Here is a 10,760-nt window from a genome sequence, read left to right as displayed (position 1 = left end):
TTAGCAAATCCAAATGTTAGGCTGATATGATGAATTGTTGAAGAGCAAAAATTTGAGGTGGAGTTATCGGTATCAACACAAAATCATCAGAACAAAAGTGGAATTAATTGTGTAGTAATAAACAAGAGAATGCTATAAATCGTGAGTTCTATAAATTGCATAGACAATGCACTAGTGTTGTTGGAAATAAAGTGTATATATATATAGTTCTCATTATTAACACTAATAAACAAATATACTAGTGTTGTGAACTCCACAAAGAAACAATTTTGGTTGAAGGATACCATTGAGTATTACTGGTCTATGTCAAACTAGCCAGCAAGTTCATATATCTATAACGATTTTGATTAATTCATCCCTAATTTTTATGCACTTATTGTAATGAAACACACAATTATGCACATATTCTACATGACAAAACAATTTTTAGCCAGCGGTAATAAATAGACGAATTAATAAAGAGTAGTTAGGTGTCATTAGATGATATAATGTCGCTAAATGTTTTAGGAACATATACAAAGGGTGTTAATTGCTGCTAAAAATACATATTTAGCGAAAATTAAGCTATTGTCATTAATTAATTGACGATAAAGATCATTTTTGATATAGTGTGATACAATGTTTTAAAAGGCAGGGGCGTAAGGCGAGGCATAAGTCTCATAGATCTACGGGACGTAGTCCCATGCATATTTGATTTTATAGTTTTATTACGAAAAAATAAGCTAAAGTAAGCCTTTCAATAATTTTACAAATAATTATTTATAAATAACCTATAACACATAGAAGTTATATTTATTTGAGATAAGTATTAATATGAAGAAAAAAAAGTATTGCAATTACTATATAAGAAATATCATTACACCAATAGTAAAAAAATATAATTTAAAATAAAAAGGTTTTTTTTTAAAAAAAAAAAATAAAATGCCTGAGCCTACGTTTTCTACGCACAAAACTTACGTTTTTATGCTCGAGACTTACTCCTCAAATTTTAAAACTTATGTCTTATGAATCTACGTCTTTAATTTATGCCCAAAAGCATTTTTGGTACGCTCCGTCCTGAGATTCGCCTCAAAAACATTGGTGACATGTAATGCGATCAGGTAAATTCAACATATACACTTCTGATGTTAGTAATTTACTATTATCCATAAGTATAAATCAGGTCTGTCTTAGACTTCATCTGTTGGAGGTAAATGCTCTTCTATTTATTTCAAGCCAAGGCTAAGAAGTATTACAAGTCATTGTTAAAAATATGTCGGACTTTCCAAAATGTTGTTCGAGTGCCATGACATCTATTCCTACATTTTTTTTAAAGAAAAAAATATTTATGTTTCGGTGTGGGTATATATCCTAACCATGCGTAGACATTGAAGTTTTGTTGAACTCTAGAAGACATTTTAAGTTTTGGACTCTACAATGTGTTATATCCGCTCTATTATCAATAAAATATTTATGTTTCTTCAAATTTTACTTGCGTGACTTATTTATTTATATATATTTTACATTTGTTGCGAACACCATATGATTAGAACATAGGTGCATTTTGAACTTTAATCTTTAATAAAGAGATTATTATGAAGAACCTTACTTTTGACCGAGTAAACGACTTTTATTACGAAGTGTTTACAATTTAGTGTATTTTCTTTGTGGGTAGTAGACAATTTAGTGTATTAATTAAACATAACAAGGGTTGATTCAATTCTTACAATCTCCATTTTCCAACTTGATCCCCAAAGATGAATTTAGACAATTTAGGGGTTGTTTTGGTTACTCGTTAGAGTTATGCGGATATTAGTTATGCAGTGTTTAGTTATGCAGGTATTAGTTATGCAGGGTTTAGTTATGCAAGGTTTAGTTAATGCAGGTATTAGCTATGCAGATTTTAGTTATGCAGGTATTAGTTGCGCAGGGTTTAAATACAATACATGAATTATTAACTATTTAATATTAAACTTGTTGTAAATTATTGATATATGTTATTTACAAAATAATAATACATGCTAATAAAATGTAAAATATATTGAATAATATATAATGCTAATATTTGATTAGAATATGTTCCGTCAAAAAATATACAATAAATTTCTAATATTATAAAAATATTTATATTTGCATAAATCAATCAAAATGGTAAGTATATAAAAAGGAATGAAAATAATCTATATATTATAAGAAATGAAAACAACACATGTTGATGGAAAACAATAAAGTTTCCAATTAAAAAAAAATACAGTCCACCAGTAGCGGAAGAGAGGGTTACCATACATACAAGAGTCTTCCAAGAAATAAAAATGGTCTAAATATATAAAAAAAAAAAAAAACAACAAACTTATATATAGGAAAACAATAAAGTTTCCAATTAAAAATAATAAAATAAATTAATAGGGAAAATATGTAATTTATCACTTTAATAAATGTAACTAATACCCACATAACTTATTCCACCTTCTACCCTGCATAACTTTATACATAGATTCCCTCATAAGTTATATTGGTATTAATTATGGACTACAAAAATGCAACCAAACATGGTATACGTTATGTTGACTTTTCTACCTAAACAAAAATTTCTACCAAACATAGTATAACTTAATACATTGTTTTATACATGAAAAAAATGTAAGTTATACCGTAATCAAAAGATCCCTTAGTGTATTAATTAAACATAATAAGGGTATTTGAGTCATTTGTATAACAACATGACTATATATTAGCCATTTTTATAACGAGGGGTATATCAACTTGAAATAATAAAGTTAAGAGATATATCAGACCATTTTCCGTAATAATCATAATGAATGAGTTTGTAATTTAATATTTAGTAGATTTCTTACACGTGAACCCGTAATTTGAATTTAGACCAATCCACATTATTATCACAAAATCAAAAAAAAAATGATAAGGTAAGTACATAAAGGTTGATATTATTTCCCATGTGAATAATGCTATTGTATGTTAAAGTGTGTGATCATCTTTTTACATAAATGTTGATATTATTTCGTATGTGAATAATGATATTTACTCTAACAAAAATAACGTTTAGCGGCAATAAATAAATACATTAATAAAGAGTGCTAACGTTTTCACGGGCATTAGTTAAGTGTCATTAGATCCAACATTGATAAAGGTTTTAGGGACATATACTAAGAATGCTTATTGTCACAAAAATACATATTTAGCGGCAATTGAGCTATTACCGTTAAAGATCATTTGTTATGTAGTGATTGTATGTTGAGGTGTGTTACCATCTTATCTACCTATGCAAATAATGGTCATCTCATTACATAAATTAAAGGTTGATATTATTTCCCATGCGAGTAATGGTATTGTATATTGAAGTATGTGACCATCTTATTTAAAAGTTTAAGTTGTTAGAAAGGCATACTTTTATTGGTTAATGATATTGTCAAAATTATACAATAAGCTTTAGTATTTGTACTTATCTCTGGCAAGATGAGTAATGTTGTTAAGATTATCAATTCTCATGTCATATGCAATTATAGCTTCTTCATCTTTTTTTTTTCAAATAGGTATAGGAAGGGGAAATATGATAAAAGATTACAATGTAGGGAATCGAACGCTCACCAGCAAAGTGAAAGTTCATGCATCCAGCCAACCAACTTTGCTACTAAAATTCCCAGCGGCTATAGCTTTTATAATATCGATGGAGTAATAACAAACTAAGAACACTATCTTCTTCTTCTTCTTTAGTTCACACCAATTCCATTGAATGTTTTCTCGTCTTTTGTAAGACAGGTCAAACTCTTGTATGCAAATACAATTTGATAATTCCCAGAAATCAAAGCAAAGTGATCATCATTGTGACAAACATAAAAGTCCTCCTTCTTTTCCTCTACTTATGTTTATCCCCCAACCAAATATAGTTAGGAACTTAACAATACTCCTAAGTAATGTCAAAGTTGTATCCATACTAGGTTTTCTGAAAAGAGTATTAATTGATGATCAAAAATTCAAGTTAGAAGTTCAGTAGAGTTTGAAAAAGATGGAGAGAAGAAACGCGTTTCGATCATTTTTTTCCAAATAAAGCCAGACTTGAACTTTGTCCTAATATATCAAGTAGTATAACTTTCACATTTACTCCCCTGCATTTCAAGTCAATAGATGAGCAGGTGAACTCTTTTATTGCACTCTCCAACCCCCACAATCATCTACACAACAAACAATTATATATTATAACACGTTACGTTAGTGTCATGAATCATCATAGTCCATCTCGATCTAATTATATTCAGATTGAAACCGACAATGTTAGCAAACTTGTATAATCAGTAATTTAGGACGACTAAATGTGAACAGTAATGTAGTATTTGTAGACATAAACTAGGTACCTTTTCTATAAATTCGATCATTAAGCTTTTCCTCCTCTTCAACCGACACCATCTTCAACTTTCTGTGATGGCTTTAATTCTTCTCACCTAACCCTCATTTCATCATTCATTTCTGTGTCTACCTGAACTTCTGCAACTTTTTTTTTCTTCTTCTTAAATTTGTCCCCCTCTGAACAACATGGTACAATCAAAGAAGTTCAAAGGTGTCAGACAACGCCAGTGGGGCTCTTGGGTTTCTGAAATTCGCCATCCGCTGCTGTAAGTTTTTCTCACTCAGTCATAAAACTACAACTACACTGATTAATTTACCAACATTCTTTCTTTGCTGGTGCGATAAAAATGTCTTTTAACTTTGCTCTCTAGTATGTACATGACGAGTCGTTTTTTCTTTTGTTTTGTTTATAGGAAGAAAAGGATATGGTTAGGAACATTTGAGACAGCAGAGGAAGCAGCAAGAGCGTATGATGAAGCAGCTATCTTGATGAGTGGACAAGTTGCGAAAACAAACTTCCCAATTGTGAAGGAGAGTACTGATAACAATAATGACAATACTCAATTCCCTTTAACTTCTTCATCAACACTGTCTAGTAGCATGCTGAATGCAAAGCTGAGGAAATGTTGCAAGGATCCAGCACCTTCCATGACCTGTCTGAGGCTCGATAACGACAACTGTCATATTGGAGTGTGGCAAAAAACATCAGGGAAACATTCAAGTTCTAATTGGATAACAAAAATCGAACTTGGAAAGAAGGAGGAGAAGCCTCATGATCATCAGAATATGAATGCTGAACTTGACATTACTAAACCATTGGACGAAGAAAACAGAATTGCTATGCAAATGGTGGAAGAACTACTCAATTGGAATTCTCCGTTTTCTGATGAACCGATTACTGATCATCTCTCTCCGTCTTTTTCCAACTCTATATGATACCAAAAATGTGGAATGTATTGCATATATAGTTTAATTAGACTAGCGTATCGTTATCTCCAATAAGAGCCTAAAAGAGAAGGGATTATTATTGAATAATTCAAGTGTCAAAACCAATCCTTATGAGATTGTATATGTAAGTACTCAAGTTTCTAATCAGATATATGTATATAAAGATCAATAATACTTCCATTAAGTAGTTGATTATTCTTAATTAGGCTTATTTAAGCATCCAAAACTGATATTTCTGTCATTTTCCCTCTATCCTGAAATACAAAAATGACAATATAGCAACTTCATTTTTGGTACTACTTTCATTGTCTATGAATAAGAAAGAAGAGCTGAATTTTGTAGGGGCTAGCTAGAGTTCCTGTCATCTTAAATCTTATATTTACAACAATTTCAATGACTGAATGGAAGGGAAAAGTTGTGTTAGATGGGAAATAAGTGCATTAAATTCATAAAAGATAGAACATGTGTGGTTTAAGACTAATAAACCAGCTGGACTCTACTGAGGGAGACTGCATTAGTACAAACTAAAGAAAATGAGTTTTCATGGACAAACATAACAAGGTTGAAAACTGAAGCCCACTTATGTTTGGTTGACAAAAGAACATGTGGTCTGAAATGATTCGCGAGTAGAATTTATTGCTCACTGAAAGTTTATTCCATTAATACATAACAAAGTTCAATGATTTTGCTAGATAATTTCTCAAAGTTGAGTGACCTTTTTCAGGAACACCAAAAGGTCAAGCAAGCATAAGTGAGGTACAGATGCAGTTGCTTGCATCTGGTTCTTCAAGCGCGAAGCTGAAATTAACCACTGGAAATAGTAAAGATTATATAAAATTTAAATGTCTGGGAATAGTATAGATTATATAATGTATTGATGGCAATTTACTTATTGCCACTAAAAGCATATTTTGTTATGGTACAAATGGTCTACTAAACCACATCATCTCACATTTGGACTTGTAGACATATGAAGGCAGTTGAATGAATACATTTGGGTAGGAAGCACCATTACTGTCTTCAGGAATCTCAAAACATAAAATCTTTAGTACTGTGCGCTAGAATATGCATAGACAGTAATAAGAGTGTTAAACCTTTAACGGTAATTAGTCAGTTGTTAATGGATCCATTCGCTATAATCTTTAGGATATTTACAAAGAGTATAACTAGCCTCCCCAGAAAATCATATTTGGTGGCAATTAAACTATTCTCAATAATTAATTGTCACTAAAAGCCATTTTTTAATCTACGAAGCCTAAAACACTTCCTTCTTCTACTTTGTACTTGTCTCAAGAAAAATGAGCACATTACAGATAGGCCTCATTTATTTTCATTAAGAGTAAGACGTCTTAATCTGAATAAGCATATGAATATTAAGATGTGCATTAAGATCTAGATGTAGCTCTAAATGCACATATGAATATTAAGATGTGGTCTCTAGATCTGAACACTGAATAAATATGATTTTTTGTTTTCAGTATCTGAATTGTATATGAAATTAAAAATTATATCAATAAGATATTACAAAATTTTCATTTCAATAAAAAAATATTACTTTTCATTAAAAATAATATTTTAAATGTTTATATTTGATTTTAAAAAATTACATGATATGCAAATAAAAATTATATATCGATAAAAAAATTATTGTAGCTTATTTCTTTTGAGAATTCAACTAAATATCTTTTTATAAGATAGTACATCGCGATAAAAAAATTCACAAGCTTAATATAATATTGAAAAGTCTAATAATTACGATAGACACTAGTCAAAAAAATAATAAAGAAGATTTCACATCATCAATTGCCTAACATATATTTTAGCAAATCAAAAAAATTAAAGAACTCTCATTTTATCTAACTTTGTGAACCTTTAGCGTCATCTATGCTTTTTTGTAGTTGTCACTTTCACAAAATATACTAACAGTTGTACTGTATAATAGTTCTTCCAATTCAAATTCATCTAATTTTTTCTTTGCATTCTTCAAAACTAGGTGCACTATTTTTTTAATCAATAACTCTAAAGCATTACTCATCTTCTTATCAATTTCTTCTTCAAAACTTTTCTTTCAACCAAAACTGAAGATCGTGATGAAGAATTACTATGAGTTTCATCATTTTTTTCACAAATTAGATATAAATTGAACTCCTGTTGTAGAATATTGTAGAAAAGTCTTCAGTGTTTTTGGCCTAAACAAATTAAAATTTCATAAGACCGCATATATGTATATATAGTTGTTGTTTTAATCATGACTGTTATTTTTTCACTCAAAAATCTTGAGTTCTTCATAAACACCCAAAAATATTATTACAACAACAGTCTTGACAAAAATCGATACAACCCAAAGAAAATGTTAATGTAAGAAATTACTTATAAAAGATTATGAAAACTTACTAGTTCAAGAGGAAAAATATTGATGTTTGACAGAGAAAAGAGAGAAAGAAAGTTTGTAGACAGAGAGCAAGTCACCAATGAGAGAGAGAGAGAGTCGACGTGGTTTTTTTCTAACGTATGAAATACTGAATGTTGTTAAGACTCCCCTACAGATTTGATTCGTTCAGATCTTTACAGATCCATTCAAATGTTTTCTTAAAAAACAATAAAAAGAAAAACAAATGAACTTGATGGACTGAATCTAAATGACTAAGATTCAGACATAAAAATCAAATGATTTTAGTGGGCTGAATTTGAATGATTAAGATTCAGATCTCATTAACTACAAAAAAAAATGATTAAGATTCAGATCTCATTAACTACAAAAAAAAAAAAATAAGGCCAAAATGTCTGCTTGACAAGATCACTACAGAGTAGTTTGGGTAAAGCTGAGTTGATCCATATTTTCATGAGTAAATCGCACTATACTTTGAAATTCAATATCCGGGCTAAAATTCAATAATCTGATTACTCATTTGCAGGAAATATTCCACATTATTTTGAATTTGCATAATTCATCAAGACCCAACCAAGGAACCGACCTTTGGGTTGAGAGTTGGGTCTTAGGTCTTGAGTAGGGCCCCAATTTGGGTCAGGTCTAGATTCTAGGTATCAGATCAGTGGACAATGGCAACGGGAATCAGACCCTGGGTTGGGGTCAGGATCGGATCCCAGGAAATCTTTCATGACTCAGTTCAAAATAAACCGGTAACTTGTGTTTGTAAAACTATTAACAAATATTTGCAAATGGTATAAGAAGAAAAAATAAAAGATTTGTACAATTGTAGAAGAGGGGATGCAGAAGAAGAAAGTGATGAATATGAAACCGAATGCTGTACACACATTTTTCCTCCGAGGAGTAATAAATAAAACGTATCATAAACTTACTAAATAACCCCCCTCTCTATGCTTGATGAACCAAATCACCAACCATTTACACACTGAAATCGTCAAAAATTGGCTCCCTCATCTCTTGAGAAAAAAAAACACAACGATATGAACAAGACCATGATGTCCTTCATGGCCTCTGCTCATCGCTATAAATTCCCATTATTCATCGTCTTCCCTGGCCTGCAAGTGCCAATTTCTCATATTCAGAATTTTATTACAAATCTATATATGGTATGTTAAGCAAAGTTACAAGTTAGCGGAAACATTAGAGCTCTCTCCTAGTTCAGTAATGTCATTAGAAATTCAACGTGCATACATAGTTCCTACAACGTCTACTCATGCTGAGGAAGGTTTAGAATAGGCGCGGTTTAAATACTTTAAGATAAATATCCAAATTTATTGTTTTATTTATTATATAATTACACTTCAGTCATGAATGATTAAAGCAAATAAGAGATAATTTTGTAACTATATAAATGAACTTCTTTGGGGATCATTATGTATGGAACCAAAGTATTTAAAATGTGGTGTGTCTATTGTAAATCCACAACTGACCTGCATCCAGGACTCCATGGGCAAAATGCTCCACCTGCAGCTAATGCATCTGCAATTGGCCTTATTACCAAAATCACCTCCCCGATCACCACGCACCATGCAACGGCAAGGTCCATCGCTAGGACAACATATCCATGTATAGGCTCTGCCGGCTGCCACAATGGCGACAATCCTAAGCAAAGAATCTGCACCGGCAACAATATCATGAACGATGTGGCAAGCATGTTCAACCGTACTCGAATCTTCTTGTTGATCACAAACGCCACCACCCTCCAACAGGACAGCAAAAACGCTAAAGAATAAGCAATGCTGAATACTCCAAACACAACGCAACTGAACAAGGGATAGGTACAGAGCACAGATTTATTTCCCAAATGGTCCGTTGAAAGGTAAGAAGTGGCGTGCATAAACGTAGGTAATTGTGCCTCCAACGGAGAGAAAAACACGAAGAACGATTGGAGTAGTAGAATCGGGGAACAAGCTAAACAAACAAGTGCAACACCCCAAGTCCGAAAAGGATTTTGCGTCTTAATCGACTCGTTCACCAAGAAAAGAAGAGTAATTAAAAAACCAGGTTCGAAGAATCCTAATGAAAGAACCACATGAACCTTACAGATCTCAGCTTGTTGATTCAACGACAAAGACGGCAAAAACGGATAAAGATATTTCTGGCGAATAAACGGTAAACGAATGACTTCATTCACAGCCCAAAGAGCAGCGAATAAGACGAGAAGCAATCTCACAGCCCAAAGAGAATTAAAATTCTGTAAATGAGGCAATTGACGAGATCTAATCCGGAGATGGAAAATAAAAGCGAAAGCGAAAAGAGAAAGAAGAAGAATACCAAAAACAAACCAGATAGTTGCAAAATCAGAAACACCGTCAGCAATAGGAGGAAGAACAGGGAGAATGACAGTAGGTTTAGAAGTTGGATCTGTTAATAACAACTCAAACTGAGAAGGAGAAGGAGAAGAAGCAGGGGAATGGGATGAAATCAAACGAGAGGACATAACAGGGAGGACGCCATTATTACGATTATCAAAGGGAAGAGGAGACGGTGAAGGGGATGAGAGGAGTCTCATAGGATGAAACGGTGGTTGATGGCGAAGGACTAGCAAGTCCCGGCCGCCGTGCCGGAGAAGGAACAGGGAATTGGTTGTTAATGAAAAAACTAGCCTCGAATTGCATAGTTTTTTGGGGAGAGAGAGAAGATTGTGATTAATTTTCCCTCTTTCTTCTTCTCCCAACCGAAGGGTAAAAGTGAAGGTTCCCAAATTTACAGAAGAATTTCGGGTTCGAGAGAACAGAGAAACAGAAAAAGGTGGGTTTTGTGAAGTCACTCCTAATACTCCGCTATTTGTCCGCTTCTCCTCATTTTTAAATTTTAATCACTTCTCTTCTATTATTAATTAAAAAAAAATTATCATATGGTTTGACTATTGTATTAAGGCATAACTTTTTGTTTTAATTTGACATTAATGTTTACTTATGGTGTAAATTATATAAATCTTAATTACATTAATCTCTTAACAACTAAAAGAATTGGATACAATAATTAAAGCTCGAATACATTATATATTGTCTCGAATACA

General features: G+C 32.0%; 2 protein-coding genes across 2 annotated transcripts; one reads left to right on the top strand and one right to left on the bottom strand.

The window, feature by feature from the left end:
- Positions 1–3,434: 3,434 nt before the first annotated feature.
- On the top strand, positions 3,435–5,491 carry LOC107022650 (ethylene-responsive transcription factor SHINE 3-like). The gene is made up of 2 exons (XM_015223247.2): positions 3,435–4,607; positions 4,755–5,491. The coding sequence occupies exons 1-2, from the start codon at positions 4,528–4,530 to the stop codon at positions 5,275–5,277; spliced, it is 603 nt and encodes a 200-aa protein (XP_015078733.1). The 5' UTR covers positions 3,435–4,527; the 3' UTR covers positions 5,278–5,491.
- A 2,961-nt stretch (positions 5,492–8,452) lies between these two features.
- Positions 8,453–10,504, bottom strand: LOC107021347. Its single transcript, XM_015221990.2, has 2 exons — positions 9,169–10,504; positions 8,453–8,793 (listed from the first exon to the last, which is right to left on the bottom strand). Exons 1-2 carry the CDS (start codon positions 10,248–10,250, stop codon positions 8,760–8,762), a joined length of 1,116 nt encoding a protein of 371 aa, XP_015077476.1. The 5' UTR covers positions 10,251–10,504; the 3' UTR covers positions 8,453–8,759.
- Between the last annotated feature and the right edge of the window lie 256 nt (positions 10,505–10,760).

This window comes from Solanum pennellii, chromosome 6 (genome assembly GCF_001406875.1).
Source record: "Solanum pennellii chromosome 6, SPENNV200".
Classification (NCBI taxonomy): domain Eukaryota; kingdom Viridiplantae; phylum Streptophyta; class Magnoliopsida; order Solanales; family Solanaceae; genus Solanum; species Solanum pennellii.
This window is presented reverse-complemented; position numbering and strand designations above follow the sequence as displayed.